Genomic DNA, 20,599 nt, shown 5'->3' with positions numbered 1-20,599 from the left:
TCAAACTGATGCCGCACTCCATTTCCTACCTACTAATCTCATCCCACCCCCTTGACCTGTCCACCCTTCCTGGACTGACCTATACCCTCCCTACCTGCCCACCCATACTCTCCTCTCCACCTATCTTCTCCTCTATCAATCTTCGGTCTGCCTCCCCCTCTCTCCCTATTTATTTCAGAATCCTCTCCCCTCCCCCTTTTCTGATGAAGGGTCTAGGCGTGAAACGTCAGCTTTCCTGCTCCTAAGATGCTGCTTGGCCTGCTGTGTTCATCCAGCTCTACACCTTGTTATCTCGGAAATGGTACTCTTTTATATTGAAAAATAGGTATGTAATTTTACACGTCTGTGTGCGTACGCGCCAATCTTATAGATAACCGGGTACATAATAAGGAAGACACACAGGGTCTGCAGGGCATTGCTTTGTTCTGGAGTGTGTCCTAGGATTGATTTCTGAATTCTGTCATATGCAGTCAGCAAGTTGGTATTAGGATTTTGACAGAGGTAGAGGAAGTCTGAGAGGACTGATGATACAGAGGCCAACTGCAATAGTAGACAAAGGTAAAAAGAGATGTAAAAAGTGTAAATTAAGATGTAAAAGAATTGGCCATTTAGATTAAACTATGAAGGACAGCAGATTTAGAAAATAATGAAAGACATAGAAAGGATACACATGCTAAATATTGTATTACAAAGCTAGGGATAATAGGAACTGCAGATGCTGGAGAATCCAAGATAACAAGGTGTGGAGCTGGGTGAACACAGTAGGCCAAGCAGCATCTTAGGAGCAGGAAAGCTGACGTTTCGGAGGGTCGAGGCCCAAAACGTCAGCTTTTCTGCGCCTAAGATGCTGCTTGGCATGCTGTGTTTATCCAGCTCCACACCTTATTATCTTACAAAGCTAGGATTGGTCAAGGAAGTTCAACCGCAGGCACTTAGAGCAGGTAAGTACACATAACTAGAAACTTGGCAAAAAAGTTGACAGATATGAGGGAACGGATTCTAACTATGTTTGCTTTAACCAACATGTGAGGAGGGTGGATATGACTGATTCCTTTGTAATCAAAACTGCAGATATAGCTGTTCTGGACAAACAACTTCATGTGAACAAGCTGAGAAATCTAGAGAAACGAAAGTATAATACTAAAGGCAATTTTGAACTCTTACATGGAAAAACAGGTTAAGGTACCCATGTGGTTTTGAGTAATATTGGGTTGAATAAGAACTCACCACCATAAAACACAGGAGCAGAGTAGGCCCTTCAGCCTACCAAGTCTGTTCTGCCATTCAAGGAGATCACGGCTAATCTGATAATCCTCAACTGCAATTTTCTGTCTTTTCCCATAACCCTTGATTTTCTTAGATTAAGCATCTGTCCGTCTCAGCTTTGATTATAAAGTAACTACTGAGAGTTAGAGTCATGGAGTCATACAGCATGAAACAGGCCCTTCAACCCAACTCGCCCATGCCAGCCAGGATTCTGAAATTGAACTGGTCCCACTTGCCTGTGTTTGGCCCATAGTCCTCTCAACCTTTCTATCCATGTACCTGTAGGGCAGATCAGCCAGAAAATACTTTGAAAACAATAAGATTTTACCAAGGATAACAGGTTACTCAAACATAAGTCACAGGCAGTTTAATTTAATATGCTCTGTTGAAAAACATAGCTCAAATGTAACACATCATTAGAGTAAACACATCATTAGATGCTTATGACCTGTGACAGGTGAGGACAAGAGAGAAATGAGACACATATTCTCTTCCCTTATTGTCCATAATCTGTATGTTCTTTTTACAGGAAGGAGTTTCTAAACACCTTAATGTGTGGGCAATTTGAATAATCAGCAGCAAACATTTTCTGCATTTAACTGATTGGGATTTTATTTATTCATGCTTTCACCCCAAAGATCTAAAGATGCATGATCCATCCAGCAATTCTTACATACGTGCAGCCAAGAAAAAAAGTACATTCACCAAGAATAGTGCACTTTTATGCTTTATAAATAAAAGATTAGGCATAATTCGAAGTGATTGGTCCATCTTGGAAAACATGCATTGGAGTCTCGGGAAGAAGATATTTTCACCTCAGAAGTGTAGTCTAAGTGAACTCAATAACCAAATTCATAAATCAGAGTCATTTCAGTATTCACTGAAAGGGATGTACTTTCTGCAGCTCACAATGTAAATTACCTGCAATCCTGTTACCAGTAGGTTGGTTTGAAAAGGAACAGGCTTAGAGAATTTATGATGTTAAACTCCAGTCTTAAAGCAGGGATGTAAATGCTCTTTCTGCTGCTATTGTTTCTGTATACGTATTTCTGAAGACAACACTTAAGATCGAAAGGAAGGGCAATAATGACTGCTTTACCACATGGTTTCTCACAGTTCCCTTTCTCACATGTAGAGTTGAGCTAAATTGATTGCCATATTCTGGAGTATAGTTTCCAGACATTTATCCCTACTGGTGGTTCAATCATCAACAATTTTGGTTTCAGAACAACCCATTAAGGACAGGAAATACATTGTGAATGGGTTCAGACTATGGTTATTGAGGCCAGTAGCCTGGAATCTGTCTTTTCAAGATAGCATGGTATTTTCTGAATTCACAGAGCATGCTGGATAACTCGCAGTGCCCATCTTGTGCAGTCATCAATATCAATTTCAACAAGAAGTCAGTTCCAGAAAATTCCACACAGTATGTATTTTTAAGATTATGACCTTTACTGGGCATGACATCATCTCAGAATGGATAGGGAGAGTAGCCTGGTCTTTGCTGCCTGCCATAAAAAGTCTCTTACATGTGTTGAGGCTGTTGAGCGAATTAAGCTAAAGCAAAAAACCCAAAAAAGCTTCTTCCCCTTACCTATGCTGTTTACTTCTTTACTGCCTGTTCATAATACTTTATTTTTGGAGGTCAGTGAGTACTTCATACCAATAACTCATTAAATTAAGTTCCCACCCAATTATCCAATTACCAAGAAAGAGATAGCTAAGATAAAGCTTTCCTACCCCAACCCTAGTCCTTGAGGAAAGCCCTTCCTTTATCTCTTGGAATGACATCTGGACTAATTTGACCTGCGCAATGGTTAACACCAGCTTCTATGTTGTGTCCTTAGTCTAGTAACAGCCATGATCCCTGGAATGGTAGGTTTAACATATGATGAACAGCTAAGGGTCCTGGGATTGTACTCATTAGAGTTTAGAAGGTTGAGGGGAGATCTAATAGAAACTTACAAGGTAACGTATGGCTTAGAAGGGGTGGACACTGGGAAGTTATTTCCATTAGGTGAGGAGACTAGGACCCGTGGGCACAGCCTTAAAATTAGAGGGGGTAAATTTAAAACGGAAATGAGACGACATTTCTTCAGCCAGAGAGTGGTGGGCTTGTGGAATTCATTGCCACAAAGTGCAGTGGAGGCCAGGACGTTAGATGCCTTCAAGGCAGAGATCGACAAATTCTTGATCTCAGAAGGAATCAAGGGCTACGGGGAGAGTGCAGGGAAGTGGAGTTGAAATGCCCATCAGCTATGATTTAAATGGCAGAGTGGACTTGATGGGCTGAATGGCCTTACTTCCACTCCTATGTCTTATGGTCTTATGACGAAAATGTAAACAATGGTGTGAAGAAAATGTCAGTCTATCATGACTGTTATTTTGCATCCACATCAGTTCTGGAAGACCGAAGAATTTTCCATATTAAGGGAGAGACAGCGAGAACTACTTCTGCAATATTCAACCATTTCTTAAGGTAATGTAGAATTGAGCAAAAGTTCCCATCATCTAAAATGCTAGACAAGACTCTGGACTTTTCAAAACTTTTAGAAGTAAAAGTAAAGGGGACAGCTGGGCTGAGCTCTGGGAAAAATACACAAACAGAGAGATGGGTGCTTGGAACCATTGTTAAGCCTGGAATTCTCATTTACACCTCCACTCCAACAGAACAGTCAACTAAAGCTAACACTCTGGACTGAAAGATAGCAAGAACTGCAGATACTAGAGTCAGTATTTCTGAAGAAGGGTCCTGGCCCAAAATGTCAACTTTCCTGCTCTTCTCATGCTGCCTGGACGGCTGTGTTCCTCCAGCTCCATACTGAGTGCAATCTAGACTGAAACTAACTTTTACACCTTGTTCTATCCAGCACAGCCTACCCAGACACTAAACATTCAACTTCAATCAAAATCCATTTATGCATACACTTAACTAGTGGGAAGCCAATTGACTTCAGAAGGAAACACCAGAAACACAATGGATAACACGCATTTGAAAGGATGTGACGGGGCACACAGTCTGTATAACTGCCAGCCCTGAATTCCCTTGGAGGACAGCCTTTTTCAACAATAAGCTTCTGCACAAATAGCTTCCCCACAGGCTTTCCAGCCCTGACACGCAACTTTGGAATCAAGAACCACAGAGGCTGAATAGAGAAGCTGAATCGGGAAGCCAAACCAAGGACATCATCTAAACAAGACCTTCCTGACAGACGCCTGTTCCGAACCAAGAAAACCTACAGCAAGAACCTCAACAGCCAGCTGTACTTCAAAAATTTGTTTTGCTCAGTGGTGAGCTTACACTCCTGACACCCTAAATCTAGCTAGCAGGGAGGGGAATGCAGGTGGTGATAGTGCATGGGTACGAAGCCTGACGAAAATTTCTGTGATTAAAACTGCTGTTTAGGTTCTAATCTGTTTAACAGTGTATTTAATTACAGTCCTCTGTATAACTGATAGTGTTAATTTCACTGTTTAGTGCTTTTACCTGTATTTCTTTTATTATACTTAATCTTTTTTGTATTTAAATAAACACAGATTCTTTTGCCCTAAAACACCTGTCCACTGGCTTCTTCCTTTCACATTACCTAAATAAGTCCAGTGACAGAATCAGGAAACTGGGGGTGATTTGAACCACCGAAAATCAGCAAATTACTGAGTGCCCCCCCGGAACCCTACAACAGCCATTTCTTACAACAGTGACCACATAGAGGTGAACTGTGTTATGGAAAAGAAAATAAATACTCTGAGCATACATTCAAGTAACAAGACAGTACAGCGATGTAACAGAGAAGGGAAGAATGTGGCAGAAGTTGTTAAATATACAGAATGGATCAATACTGCAAAATAAAGGTAGCAGAAAGAACAAATCAATGTGACCATTCATATAAGTTACGCAGAATACAAAGACAAATACTGGCCTTAAAGCATAAAGCTGCAAGTAAATTACTGTATTCGGATGTAAATAAACACCTAGATACAGGTAATAACATACAGAAATGTCAGACCACCAACGAAAACCAAGGATTCATGCTGTCATGCTTTCATTATAAAATTTGTTTTGTCCTGTGTGTGTGGAAAGTATATCTTATGGTCTTGCTGTCAAAGACCTTGGCTCTATTGCTGTTTTACAGTAAAGGACCATCTCCTCAAAAGGTAGTTGCTCCCAGCTTAGCATACTTGAAATTTTGTTTTAATTGTAATGACTGCAGAAACATTGAAGTAGATTGGTTCTGAATGGGCTTGCTCTAGTATAATAAAGGTGATATCAACAGCTCATTGCTACTTTAAAGTCCAAAGATGTTTTCAGCCAGAGTGCTGAGGCAAAATGCCAATAACATAAAAGGGCAATGTGGGGTATGAGGGGTGCCAACAATAAGCTGGGTTAGTAAAAATGAACTGTAGAGTTGAAGACCATTTAACACTGACAAATGCAAGTGAAATTGCAGACCTCAAAAGTGAAAATCCAGTATTTGGATATAAACTATAGAACAACCAGGAGGGAATTCTGGAATGATTTTTGATTTTACAATGAATAGCACAAGCTATCAATCAAATTTATCCCCTGCAGTTCCGCCACATCGAGTCATCAGTAGTGGTGAAAAATTAAACAACTCTGAAGAACAACTTTCAGTAAATATCTCCTTCCTCAATGACTGAGCCAAGGCTATCATCGTAAAAGATTAGGCTGAATTATTTGCATGTCTTCAGGTGGAAGTGCTAAGTGGATGATCCATTTCAGCCTCCTCCATAGATTCCCAGAAACACAGGTACTATTCTTCAGCAAATTTAATTTACTCCATGCGATATCAAGAAACAGCATGAGACACTGGGTGCTGAAAAGGCTATGCTGCTGACGTGATGACAACAGTACTGAAGACATTTGTTTCAGAGCCCCGAGCTAAGCTGACCTGATACAGCTTCACTATTGGCAACTATCCCATTATGTGGAAAATTGCCCAGATATGTCCTGCACACAAAATGCAGGAAATATCCAACCAAGCCAATTATTATTCCATCTGTACACTCTCAATTGCGATGGAAGTTTTATTAATTGTGCGATCAAGCAACACTAGCTTGGCAATAACCGGCTATATTATGCTCAGGTTGGATTCTTCAAAGGGCCACTTAGCTTCCAATCTCTACAGCCTTAGTTCAAACATGGACAAAAGAGCTAAATTTCAGAGCAGAGGTGAGACTGACTGCCTTTGGCATCAAGGCTGCATTTCTTAGCATTCAGTAACAAGGAGCCCTAGCAAAATTGGAGTCAAAGGGAATCTCTGGGAAAGCAATCCGCTGGCTGGAGTCATGCCTAGCAAAAGGAAGAGGGTTGTAGTTATTAAAAGTCAGTCATCTCTTGGACACCTCTGCAGGAAGTCCTCAGGGTAGTGTTGCAGGTCCAACCATTTCCATTTGCTTCAATGACCTTCCTTCCAACATTAGATACAAAGAGGGGGTATTTGCTGATGATTGCACGATGGTCAGCACCATCCATGATTTATCAGATTTGAAACAGTATTTATTTATAAATGCAACATGACCCTGACAAGTAACATTTGTGTGACGTAAGTGCCAGGCAATGACTATCTCCAACAGAAAATCTGACCATTGCATCTTGACATAGCATCACCATTACTATCAGCATCCTATGGGGATTATGGGAGTGAGGTTGATGTCAGCATTGTGACCAAAAGCAAGTCAGATGCTACTAATCCTGTAGTGAGCAAATCATCTTCTGACTCTCCAAAGCCTGCCCATCATCTGTAAGAAACGAGTGTGATGGAATATTCCCAACTTGCCTGGATGAATATAAGTCCAGTAAAACTCAAGAAACTTGACACCATCCAGGACAAAACAGCCTATTTGATTGGATATTCACCCTTGATACTCAGTAGCAATATACCAACACCTTTGAGACCCACAACTACTACCATCTAAAAAAGACAAGGGCAGCAAATACATGGGAACACAATGTCTGCAAGTTTCCTTCTAAACCACTCATCTTCCTGACATAGAACTATATTGCTGTTCCTTCACCATTATTGGGTCAAAATCCTGGAATTTCTTCCCTAATGGCAGGCAATCTTTCCACACCAAATTGATTACAGCAGTTCAAGAAGGCAGCTCAACACCATCTTCTCAAAACGTACCTAGGGACGCAGAATAAATCTTGACCCATGCCACTGAACGTAACAATGTGTCAGGATGGAAAGCTACCTAAATATTGGTATTTAGGTGAGCAACGTGCAAAATTACAAGAAAATGGATGCAAGGGAGTTGATATGAAGATACTAATTAGATGGTCTAATGCAGGTGCAACCCAACTATTACCTGGCTTCCTGCAATTGCATTAAGGGATAGCTCTAAAAGTCTGGCATTGCTTATTCTGGGAAATGGTTTAGTGGATATTTTAATTCATGATACTTAAAAAAGGAAAATTCAAACTTGGTATTATCCCAAAGATTTCTATAAACATGACTGACATTGTCTTTGCTTTGACTGAGCAAAACAAGACTTGTTAATGCACTAAATACATTTAAACAGTTATGGCACACAGGGCATACAGCACACAAACAGGCTCTTTGATCCAGCTCATCCTTACCATCCAGATTTCTTAACAGAACCAATGCCTACATTTGGCCCATATCCTTTCAAATCTTTCTCAGCACACTAACAAAATCTCAAAACCACTGATACAACTTGAACTCCAGCTTCTCCAAAACATTTCACCTTACCTTCAGAAGAATCCAAGAACCATTTGCACTCTCTCATCCTTCCTCACATTTGAGGATCAGAACTGAATTCACTCATTTTCTCCAAATTATCTAAGTGCGAGTATACTTTGCTAACTACGATCACAGCTTGTCACCTTCGGAAGACACAGTCACCATACATTACTTCTTTCTACCAACCCTCCTGCCCAAAAAGGCTTCTTCACATACTTAAAAAAAAATCCAACATCTTGTCTGACTGCCTTTGGCAATTATCTGGTATGAGCCCCAAAAACATTCATCAATGCTTGGTATTAGACATTTACTCCTTAGCATTTCAACGAACGCACTTTTGTTAAGCGTCTTCAGCCTGCAAATCTTCCAAATTGCTTCTGTTCTTCCCAATGCTGCTTATGTTTACCAGCAATGCTTCAAACACAGGTTACTAAAAAAAAACAAACAGTATTGTGAATTCAGCGCATTTCCAGGGTGGGCATAGCAGTAGTGTCCCTGCCTCTGACTGGAGGTCCAAACTGAAGTGACAGCTGCAAACAAAAACAGAAAACACCAGCACACAACACCTGATCAGGAAACAGCTTAAAGCAAAAGTTGATATTTAAAAATCACTCCTAGCAAAGAAAGCTGGTGTTCTACAAATTCTTGCACCCGGGCACCAAATTTTGAACAAAAACCCCAAAAACTTCCAAGATATTGATTTCAACTGTAACTATAAGCTCAGATTATCCTGAAAATAAAAATAATGCTCAGCCCAACCCATGACTAAACACAAAAGGAGAAGGCCAATTGCTTTGGATCGCCATAAGGGAGAAAAACAAAACGAAACCCTGCACACCTTCGCCCAAATTCTGACAATCTGCTGGTGTTTTTGGTATAGCATCACTGTAGTCACCACTTATTGATAATCCCAAAGCAGTAGTATTACCTATAACTGACACCTGATGTTTTGTACAAGTTAGTACATTTGACTTATGTCCTTATCTCTGAAGCAGACAGATGATGAAACTTAAACCCAGTCGCCATTGGGCAGCATAAATATAGCTGACCACACTGTAGACTTTTTGTAACCAGTTAGTGACTATATGACTGACTTTAGGAAGTTCAAAACTCTTGCTCTAGTTGAGTACTGAAGCACCAAAGACACTATCCTGTGGAAGCTGCTATGGAAGAACTGCCTTGTTTTTTCAGGTCTAGAATTTGTCTAGTTTAAACCTCTTTGGTGACACTTAGGTATGTTCAGCTTCTAGCTAGTATTGCTATTTTCCAACCTTACTTGGATTTTGCTAGTTTAGTGACTATAGCTCAGTCACTACGAAAAAAAAAAATCACTGCCCTTTGATTTTGAACCTTAATACCATGACCTGATTTATTAGATCTTCTTGCTCAAGTAACAAGAAAGTGACATCACAAGCATAACAGGGATAAAAAGACTAGTGAAGTGAAAATTGGAATGACTCAATCCATGTTTGTTTCAGTTTAAGTATCCAGCATGTTCCTGGTTAATGAAGTGCCCCATATTAAATGGCACCCAAGAGAACCCCTACCCAAATAGGATTGGGATTACCATTCCAGTAAGAGCCATAAGGAAAGATATTGCTCTGCCTGGTTAGTCAAAGTTTTGGAAGAATCCTTTGACAATGACCTTTTCTTCTGCTATTAGTTTCACTCTGCTCTATGCTCCAACTAGCAAGGCTACTTAAAGTAATAGCTAATTTAAAAATTGGACTACTGCATTAGACACTGAGCAAATGAAGTTTTTTTTTAAAAAAGTCAAACCTGGTTACAAGTCAAAATTTGATTCATTTACACTAAACAAAAAGACAGTAAAGAATTTAAACTAAATGTTTATTTTTCAACATATGCTCAATTGTTAACTGTACTGAATATTACACAAGTGCAGCATCAACTGCTCTTCACAGGAGTGAGATACTGTTACAGTGGTCCGTTACTAATTTTAAAATAGTGACTGCAACAGCTCTTCAGGATGATGAATAAGATCAGTGTTGGTTGTTCTTTGTTCAGTCAACTTCTTCCATTCGTGATGTATCATCATCATCACCTTCCAGTGGAGGCATCTCTTCTGTATTTGTTGGGCCTGCATCTTCCATAACAGGATCTTCCTCATCAATACCTGGGGGTGGGAAAGAATTAAAAAGCAAATTATTCTTCTGCATACAGAACCAGCAAATACTACAAGTTTAAAAATAACCCTACAGTCAGATGGTTCAGTTGAGGACCAGATTGAAAAAGAACCACCATGTAACAGATCAGTCAGATGCTGGAAATCACATCTTAGATAAAAATACAAGCTTTAAATATCCTGGTTTCCACCTTTCTAAAAAGAGGTGTGCTGGTTGTGTCAATATGCTTACCAAGACCAAGTTTGATCATTCTGTAGATGCGATTAGCATGTGTCTGTGGATCTTCCAATGAAAAGCCAGAGGACAGAAGGGCAGTCTCAAAAAGAAGAATGACTAGATCCTTCACTGACTTGTCATTTTTGTCAGCTTCTGCTTTCTGCCGTAGTGTTTCAACAATGGGATGATCAGGATTGATTTCCAAGTGTTTCTTAGCTGCCATGTAACCCATTGTGGAGTTATCACGAAGTGCCTGAGCCTTCATGATTCTTTCCATGTTCGCAGTCCACCCATAAGTACTGGTCACAATGCAACATGGAGAGGCAACTAAGCGATTAGAAACAGTTACCTGGAAGGGGAGAAAAAGGGTGATTGAAGAATCAAAAGAGGATAGGATGATTGAATGTTTTGCCCCTTTAAACGTAGACAATTGTTTCATCAACTGAAGATTAATGTCACTCCCAAGGAGGTCAAAAAGCCATTTCTAACCTGTCATGCAAGATCTGGAGTAGACTTGCAATCTTTTACCCATGGTGGATTTAAAAAAACAAACTTTGAATTGCCTCGATATCAACTCCAATTTTCTCCACCCCCACCCCAGTCTTAACTTGGATGGTCAATTTTATTGTCCCCATTGCAAAAACTCCACTCTCCAGAGGCTTGTGTTCAGGAAAAAAAAAAAAGACACCCACCAAAAAACCCAAATCTCAATTCTCTAGTGCCAAAGTAATGTTCCAAGTCACTTAGGAACAGGTGTTAGTGAGGACATTGGGCTGGTAGCCCTCAATTGACGTGATTTGTTGTAGCTAGAAGTTAAAAATCTTCATCTAAGCAAGCTATCTGCCAGGTTACTTCACAGGGAAAGCCAGAAGTGTCAGACATCACTCAGTCTACTATCTAGACAGTTAAAAAAATAAACATACTTTCTCAATTTTCTTCTCTAAAATGTCCTTCATAATCTTGCACAGATTCTCAAAATTTGCCTTCTTTTCTTCCTGCTTCTTTTTCTCCTCTTCATCTTCTGGGAGTTCCAAACCCTCTTTTGTTACAGAGACTAATGTTTTCCCATCAAATTCTTTCAGCTGCTGCACACAGTATTCATCAATTGGCTCAGTCATGTAGATCACCTCCAATCCATGTTTTCTTAGCCTCTCCACAAAAGCAGAGTTGGCTACTTGATCCTTGGTTTCACCTAAAATTTGGAAACAAATTTAGTGATTAATCCTGCATAGTATACACTCCAGGAGCCATTCCGTACATGATGTACATTTTACATACCAGTTATGTAGTAAATGTGTTTCTGGTTGTCCTTCATTCGGGAGACATAATCTTTCAAAGATACCATTTCATCACCACTCACTGAAGTGTGGTACCGGAGCAACTCTGAAAGTTTCTTGCGATTTTGGGAGTCCTCATGGATTCCAAGCTGAGAGGTGTTGTGGGGACAAGAATAAGGTTGGTTACTCACAACCAGGAGACACCTGTCACTAAAACGCACATGCACGCACACACAAGCAATTGTAAAACTCCTGGATTGTTGGTGTGCATCTTCATGGTTCACTCAATTCAGTGTCCCAAAAAAAGTTACAGGATCACTTCTGGGATAAATCCTGGAAAAAGCACTTTAAAATTGAAGATTTAAGACTCAAAAAACCCCACTTAGAGACCAAGAGGCTACTAAAAATTGGTTTTGAATTTAAAGACTAGCATATTCCTAAGCAGAGGTGCTGTAGCCTAGTTTGTCATTTAGACTTAAGAATTAGTCTTTTAAAACTGATCTTTGTCAGAAGAGGCAAGATTGCAGCCACCTGCTAGTTCCACTGTCTAGTTAAAATTTTGATGTGAGTGGACTTAAAAACAAACACAATGTTAATCTGATGCTGCACTTAGTCAGTGACAGTCAAAACCCACCAAGTCACAGAAGCTGACAATCAAGTTGAAAAACCAACTTATTGTTTAAAAGAAATTTCTGTTCACCTTAAGGTTTTTGGAGAATTGCTCATAGAGCTTTTTGTAGTTTTCTTTGTCCTCTGACAATTCTGTGAAGAGCTCCAGGCATTTCTTGACCAGGTTTTTACGAATTACTTTTAGAATCTTGCTCTGCTGCAACATCTCACGGGAAATATTAAGGGGCAGATCTTCAGAATCCACCACCCCCTTGATGAAATCTTAGGGGAAAAGTTCACATTTAAAGCTTGCATCGAGAACATGCAAAATCATATCCACCATGAACTTTCATTTGGCAAGTCTGCCCTAATACTTACTGAGATATTCAGGAATTAACTCTTCACAGTTGTCCATAATGAAGACTCTGCGCACATACAGCTTAATGTTGTTTTTCTTTTTTCTATTCTCAAAGAGATCAAATGGTGCACGTCTTGGAGCAAAGAGCAATGCCCTAAACTCCAGCTGGCCTTCAACAGAAAAGTGCTGTAAACAGAGATTAATTAGTCAATGGGGAAATTGAGATCCTGGTAACGATGTTTTCCATTGGATAAATTTGTGTAAAGTACACTTACTTTTACTGCCAGATGTTCCTCCCAGTCATTTGTCAGACTCTTGTAGAATTCTCCATATTCTTCATTGGTAATATCTTCAGGATTTCTTGTCCAAATGGGCTTGGTCTTGTTCAGTTCTTCTTGATCTATATATTTTTCTTTAATCTTCTTCTTTTTCTTCTTGTCACCTTCTTTCTTTTCATCTTCTTCTTCATCTGATCCAACATCTTCAATTTTTGGTTTGTCTTCTTCCTCTGCAGTATCATCCTCTTTCTTCTCTTCTTTTTCTTCCCCTTCATCATCACTGATCTCTTTATCTCGCTCCTTCTCCACCTGTTTAGAAGAGGTTTCCTAAATGTTATTTGTGAATCTTTGGCTAGATTGATTAGACAAATAGGCTCACTCAAATTGGTTTCTAGAAGTCAAGCAAGAAGAGTGCTTACAAATAAAGTGATAGGGTAGCCAATAAACTGGGAGTGTTTCTTCACTATTTCTTTGATTCTCTTTTCTTCTATATATTCCATCTGATCTTCCTTCAAGTGCAAGATTACTTTAGTCCCACGGCCAATGTCTTCACCTTTTGAGAAAGCCAAACCAGTATTAATAACGAACATTATGCTAAAATCTCAAACTAATGAAATCCTTAATGCAAGAGATAATTTAAACTAAAAGGTAGTCTCATTTCTTAAAATGAGACTTCAAACTCAAATTGTACCACAGAGCATGTACCAAAAAAAAAATCAAAGTTCACGAAGTTACAGACTGATATTTTCTATCAAGTTACTTACCATGATCTAGTCTAACTGTAAAGGACCCTCCAGCAGATGATTCCCAGACGTACTGATCGTCATCATTGTGCTTTGTGATAACTGTTACTTTTTCTGCAACTAGGTAAGCAGAATAGAAACCAACACCAAACTGCCCAATCATTGATATATCTGCACCAGCTTGCAAGGCCTCCATGAATGCTTTTGTTCCAGACTTGGCAATGGTACCTAGGTTGTTAATAAGGTCAGCTTTGGTCATTCCAATACCAGTATCCTGAATTGTCAAAGTGTGCTCCTTTTGATTTGGAACAATGTCAATCTTCAGTTCTTTGCCAGAATCCAACTTGCTTGGATCAGTTAAGCTTTCATAGCGAATTTTGTCAAGAGCCTTCAAAAGAAAAAAGACATTTTCTTTAACTTTCAAAGATTCAACATGTATCCCTGCTGCTTTGCTAACTGAATGTGTAATTCTGGGGCTGTGATCAACCCTAGAATTATTTACACAAGTATCTGTTTACTAGCTTGTTTTAGAGAGTTAAGACAAATAATGGGCACTGTTTACATGTAAAGTACCTCCAAAATTATTATAGACAATTATTCTTTACAGCACTTCCAAGTTTGAACTTCTTGGAGAAAGGCTGTTAACAGAAATACAAACCACGATCATTTCACATGGTCATTTAGTGAGAAATGTGGATCCAGTCAGCACATTTGTTCATAGAATTATGGTTTGCCTGGCTTGCTCGTCTTTTAAGTGACCAAGGGAAGGGTTAATGAGTTGCATTTGTGGGGTCCATACAACTTGCTAGATTTTAGGCAGAGCTCCAAAATGGACAGATGAAGTAGTTAAATAAAAAGACTCAGTGGTAGAAAGTATAAAAACCACTCAAGAAACACTTCCATTAGTGGAAGAGAACACTGGGCACAGACGTCAGTAATACAGCATGGAAACAGGCCCTTCAACCCGACAGCTGCAGTACCACTACTTGAAATTGTAAACCAGATCGGAGGATGAAAATAAGTCCTTGCTGTTGTTTAGGACAGGAGACCATGGGAAAGTGGAATATGTGAGCCATGAAGTCTGCAACTAAAAAGGTAAAACTAGAAGCTAACTGCAATCACATTTCAAAGAGTGATTTGCATGGCCATATGAAGCAGTGAACCAAAAGCTAGAAGCTGTGATTAGCCTGGATAGTTACTTTTGAACAGCATGAAAAAAAACAAAAGACCTAACATCATCTGAGTCTGTCAAGGAGAATGGTGCCAGTTTGCTATTATCCAGATACAAGGTGTAACAAGGTTTAGAGCTGGATGAACACAGTAGGCCAAGCAACAGAGGAGCAGGAAGGCTGACGTTTTGGGTCTAGACCCTTCTTCTGAAGGGTCCAGACCCAAAATGCAGCTTTCCTGCTTGGCCTGCAGTGTTCATCCAGCTCTAAACCTTGTTACCTCATTCTCCAGCACTGGCAGTTCCTACTATAGGCAAAAGACCGGGTTCCATGTTGAGATGCAAGTCAGGGCTCAACTAAGAAATTACATCAGTTGGGAAAGAACCCAGTTCTGTCATCTAACCCTGTACTTGAAATCAAATTTAATAGCTGACCCAATGAGAACCTTAGAAACCAGATTTCTTCAGCACTACAGGATAAAGATGAAGTTAGGAGGTGCAGTTGACTCAGCAGTAATCAAGATTGATTTTGAAGCTCTACCCTAGAAAATAAGGGGTTCAATCCAGGCACACAGTGCAGCGTTCTAACAGACCCACCACATCTTTGCACACCAAAGTTTCTAGACTGCTTCAACTGCTTAATTGAGTGGAACAGTACATGTTGTGGTACATCCAAAGAGGGTTATACTAGAAAAATATGAGTCACCACTATAAACAAGAAAGCAAATTAGAACTTAAATCTTAAAATAACACTTTCTATAGTGGATGACTGAAATCTGTTGGGACAGTATAAAAAGTACCGTCAATATCTTCAAAGGATCAGATAAGACCAGGTGAGTAGTTCTTTTGCAATATTGTCTTATGTAAGCTTTGTTTATGAATACAGTTCTTGATGGAAGACAGGTTGGGGATTTCAAGTTGAGCTATTTCATACAGTATGACTTTTATACAAGCTATTTCCTCAACTTTATAATGCCTCATCGGCATCAGATTGGTCAAACATCAGGAGAATGCATGGATTCAAAGAATTCAAGGCCATTTAAAATGGAAGTCAAGAACATCCATGTGGTTAGGCTGTAGCTTACAAAAGGATGCGGTCAAGATAGGTTCACTATCTATTCCATACTAGGCTGTTCCCAGAAGTTTTCTAACATCCTGAAGAAAAACCACTACTGACCATAAATCATGAAAGTAAGTCACATAATACCACAGCTACATGGAATTATCATAATCTATGGTGTTTGGCGTAGCTCATTCACTGGAGTTTCAAAACTTGTCTATTTCTAGATTAGTTTATTCATTCAACTCTTGGTTGCTAGCAAGACCAGACTGCAGTTTTCTACTAAAAAAGTTCATGTACACAATTTGTCATAATTAAAGAAACAGTAAAATCTAGTCTTAGCATTTCAATGCTAATACAACAGCAGTAAAATTGTTCTCCATCACTCAAGGGAGGCTAATGATATAGTTTTAAAACCTCACAATATTCTTTAGATACAGTGGACAGATAACAGACTTCTCAATAAAACAGAAAAGGCTTGCATTAATGCAATATTTGGTGGAAAATATAGTTAACAAGTGGAACACAAGAACAAGATGGTCTTCAGGATATAACGGATTCTCTAGCATCTGCAGTTCCCAAGATAACAAAGTGTGAAGCTGGATGAACACAGCAGGCCAAGCAGCATCTCAGGAGCACAAAAACTGACATTTCGTGCATAGAGCCTAGGCCCGAAACATCAGCTGCTTGGCCTGCAGTGTTCATCCAGCTTCACACTTATCTTGGACTCAAGATAGTCCTGTTACTCACAGCATTATATTGCATATCAGAACAATTTTAATCCTAAGACAGTAAAACTACCATTTCAACTTCAGTTATCTTAGAGATACATATTCATAGAAGCATCTAATTCTACCATGTGATTGAAGAAAGCTGGCATTAGAAACCTTGCATTACACAACTTCATCCTGGGATTTTCTTGGTACATATAACTGAATTCTTCAAGAGTCAAAAAACAGTTTTAAAACTAAAGTGCTTACTTTGAAGTTTTTACTTTTCTTTCCTTCCCAGTTTAGGAATTCTTTCAAGGGTTTACTGCAGCTCAAGAATAACTAACATCTCACTTTGTGATTATGGACTCTGCCATCTTCTTTCAAGTGTACTGCACTCATTACTTAAATCTATTGAAGCATACCCACCCTTGGAAGGTGGGGGTATGAGGGCAAAGAACATCATGCCTGCAACTTTTAGGGTATTCTTATATGACCACTGACACAAGTCAATTGAGATCATGGTGTGAAAGTAGATTAAATACAGATAGATCATCCTCTTGAATTGAGAAATGACACTAAAACTTTATTGCTAATGCTAAAGTAATGTCAAAATTTGACATCTGGATTAAATTCACTTACATCAGAGGAATTGGAAATAAGCTCTCTCAGAAATATCTCTTTGTTGGAATAAAATGTATTGATGATCAGAGACATCAACTGAGCAATTTCCGCCTGAAAGGCGAAAGTCTCAGTTTCTTCCTCCATTGGCATATCCTGCGTGGCTACTGGAGTTTCTTCAGGCATCTGTTTGTTCGTGTAACAAGAAAAGCGAAATAAAGGTTTTACAAGCAAGTTATAAAACAAGTGACCACTATTATAACTAAAATCTGAAGGGATAATTAATTTTTGTGATAGCAGCCAAGTATCTCCACATGCGCAGGCTGACTCCACCCACCAGAACAAGCTTCTAGAAAAGTCTCAGGGTTACCAGAAGCCTTAGCGCGATAAAAACGCGTTAACAAAGAACCGACAGTAATAAAGCAATGGTTCGATGAAAGCGTCTTTTTCTACAGATTTTTCGCTTTAACAGATTTGTTAACTACACGAAACAAACGAAAAGAACTTCTAGAACATTCCTACACGCGGTAAACTGACTCGGTAATCTAAAGTCAAATAGAACGGTTTACAAAATTAAGCTGAAAGGCTGTAGCTACTAACATCATACTTTGCTAACTATCTATATCACCACACTGACTTTTCTTTTACCTTTCCTTAAGGACACTCGCGTTTCGCGATTCCTTTTATGATAAGGAGCGCACCTACTTCCGCTGTATACTACAGCTTGCACCTTAGGTAATGCGGGCAGAAAAGGCGGCGAACCGGCTTATATACGGCGCCTCGTCTTCGCCAGAATCGAACTTCGAGAAACATCTCGAACATTGGTCGGGGCTTTGCATTGATTGACAGAGGGGGTGACCAATTGAGAGCCTGAGCGTGCGGCGTTCCAAATCGGGAATGGGCCATTCAGCGGTTTGAAGGTGGGGAGCGCGCTGCGTGGTGGTCGGCAATGCGGAAAGCCCTTGAATGAGTCACGGCCCCTCAAGTTGCTGGAATTTTCTGCGCCGTTTCGAGTTGAGGATGAGGTGACGTCTTCATCACTGACTGAATACGAAATGAATAGTGCTTCTCCGGAAAAAAATGTTTTGCAACAAAACATGTTACTCGTATAACATTTCTGAATACGGAACGGAGTACTATTGTTTGTTGTTTCAATACAGGCATCTGTCAAAACCTTAACCTGACTTTAAGTTCTTCTTAAAATGACTTCGAGTTTGAAATAATGTGATCGTTAATATCACATGAAAGAAAGTCGTGTAAAATAATTGGTGGCACTGATTAGTTATGCTTTAAAGCTATTTAAAAATCAGAATATAATTTTTTATCCGTCTCCGATTGAGAATCTCAATCGACGGTTAAACTGGTTGAATTTCGTGTTTCAATGCAACAATTCGTGTAATTCTATGAGACACTGAAGCTTAGTGGATGGGTCTTGTAGCCAGATCACCATTGATAATATCACATCCGCAGAGAGGAGGAGAGTTATGGATGAGGTAAAGGGGGAGGGCCGATGAGAATATTTAACTTGCAACTGGCGCGGCAATGTAATGGCTGCTTTTAAATTCAGATTCTGGAACATTCTCTCAGAGCTAACATTCAGTGTGAGAGGAGCTTCTAGAGCGTAGTTGACGCGATAATGCTGTCTCTCGGGGGACTACCAGTGTTGTTACACAATCTGTAGGTAAGGCAACCTTCCCCACCCCCCCCCAACCCAGACACACGTGTGACATCAACCATCTCCAAAATTGAGCCTGATCATTGGCTTTAAAAAAATAAGAAAATCGGCAATTAAATCACGCAATAAAATGATTTTTTAAAAAACCTGCCACTGCTTGCTGATGCACGGTAAAGATGAGTAAAGTAGCAGAACCCATAATGGAAACCAGTACGCTTGTGACTATTTCGCATTTTGAGTGTGCAGCCTGTCAATTTTCCCGTTTGACTTTGGGTGTCTTGTGAACAAAAGTTGCAAAAAATCATCTGATGGAAAAATGGTTCCATTGATAAAGTTCAGTTCTACAGTAAGCCATTTTGGGCAAATATTATGAAACATCAATCATCTTCATTGTATCTTTTGATCACATCAGAATCTCGCCAATGTCCACTGGTCTAAAATCCAAAAGGCCCAAGCTAATGCTCTGGAAACACAGGCTTGAATCCCAACAAAGCAACTGGTTCAATTTAAATGCAATTAATAAATCCAGAATATAAAGCTGGTGTCAGTAATGGTGACCATGAATCTAGTTCACTAGTATGTTCGAAGGAAGGACATCTGCCGTCCTTACTTGATCCAGCCTACATGTGACTCCAGTCCAAGAGTAATTTAGTTGACTTCTAACTGATGTCTGAAATACCCAGGAACCTGCTCAGTTCAAGAGCAATTAGGGATGACTGCAAATACTGGTCATACCAATGATACACACAATCATTCCAAGATATACAATCCAAAATAACTAAACTTGCAGCTTCAACTCAGTGAAAACAACATGAACATATGTCTGGTTTTGTTGATTGTTTTCAAGTGATAGCTTTATGGTTTTGCAGGTGTGCTGAGTTGACAAGCTTGCAGCCATGTTGTTTATGTTGCTACTTAGAGCAGGCTAGTTCGCATGCATTCTAGTTCATTTTTCTTTCTATCTGAGGACCCTGATAATTTTCCCAGAATATAACTGAAGACATTGGCTCCGGATCTTAATACAAGCCTAGCTAAGCTCTTCCAATACAGCTACAACACAGGTACCCACAGGCAATGTGGAACATTTCCAATGTATGCCCTCTACACAAAAAGCAGTACAAATCCAGCCTATTCAATTCCTACCCCATCAGCCTACCTTTAATCATCAGTAGAGATTTTAAAGGGATCTTCAACAGTGCCAGACAGCAGCACTTTCTTAGCAATAACTTTCTCATTATGCTCAGTTGGGTTGTGCCAGGGCCACTCAGCTCTTCACTCCATTACAGTCTTGGCTCAAGTGTAGACAAAAAAGAAGTGAGGTAAGAGTGAGTGTCCTTGATATCAAGGCCACATTTGACTGTGTATAGCATTAAAGAGCTTGAGCAAAATTGGAGTCAATACAAATATGGGGCAAGCTTTCTGCCAGTTGGGAGCCATACCAAAGAAAGATGGCTGTGGGTGTTGGAGGTCAGTCATCTTTGGCCCATGACATCGCAGCAGGAGTTCCTCAGGAGTCATCAAGTCTCAACCATCTTTGGTTGCTTCATCAATAATCTTTCCTATCATCACAAGGTTAGAAGTGTGAATGTTTGCTGATGAATACATGATATTCAGCACCATTCATATCTCATATACTGAAAATAGTTCATGTCCATATGAAGAAAACCTGGACAAAGTCCAGTTTTGGACAAACAAGTCAAAAGTTTCATTCACACCACATAAGTGCCAGGCAATAACCATCTCTAACAA

The 20,599-nt window shown here is 39.6% G+C and overlaps 1 protein-coding gene across 1 annotated transcript; it reads right to left on the bottom strand.

Moving 5' to 3' along the window:
- Positions 1-9,822: 9,822 nt before the first annotated feature.
- LOC125455390 (heat shock protein HSP 90-alpha) lies at positions 9,823-17,959 on the bottom strand. The gene is made up of 11 exons (XM_048537255.2): positions 17,824-17,959; positions 17,197-17,361; positions 13,638-14,004; positions 13,293-13,426; positions 12,871-13,182; positions 12,616-12,781; positions 12,329-12,519; positions 11,630-11,777; positions 11,275-11,543; positions 10,367-10,700; positions 9,823-10,125 (listed from the first exon to the last, which is right to left on the bottom strand). The coding sequence occupies exons 2-11, from the start codon at positions 17,359-17,361 to the stop codon at positions 10,013-10,015; spliced, it is 2,199 nt and encodes a 732-aa protein (XP_048393212.1). The 5' UTR covers positions 17,824-17,959; the 3' UTR covers positions 9,823-10,012.
- Between the last annotated feature and the right edge of the window lie 2,640 nt (positions 17,960-20,599).

Source organism: Stegostoma tigrinum, chromosome 10 (assembly GCF_030684315.1).
Source record: "Stegostoma tigrinum isolate sSteTig4 chromosome 10, sSteTig4.hap1, whole genome shotgun sequence".
In the NCBI taxonomy this organism is placed as follows: Eukaryota; Metazoa; Chordata; class Chondrichthyes; order Orectolobiformes; family Stegostomatidae; genus Stegostoma; species Stegostoma tigrinum.
This window is presented reverse-complemented; position numbering and strand designations above follow the sequence as displayed.

Bases quoted from the DNA above. Each gene is read 5' to 3' on its own strand.
- LOC125455390 (XM_048537255.2), bottom strand. From the start codon at position 17,361: ATGCCTGAAGAAACTCCAGTAGCCACGCAGGATATGCCAATGGAGGAA. The intron at 14,005-17,196 runs GTAAGTGAATTT...TTTCTTTTGAAG, and splicing joins TTATTTCCAATTCCTCTGAT to GCTCTTGACAAAATTCGCTA. The intron at 12,520-12,615 runs GTAAGTATTAGG...TTTTCCCCTAAG, and splicing joins GTTAATTCCTGAATATCTCA to ATTTCATCAAGGGGGTGGTG.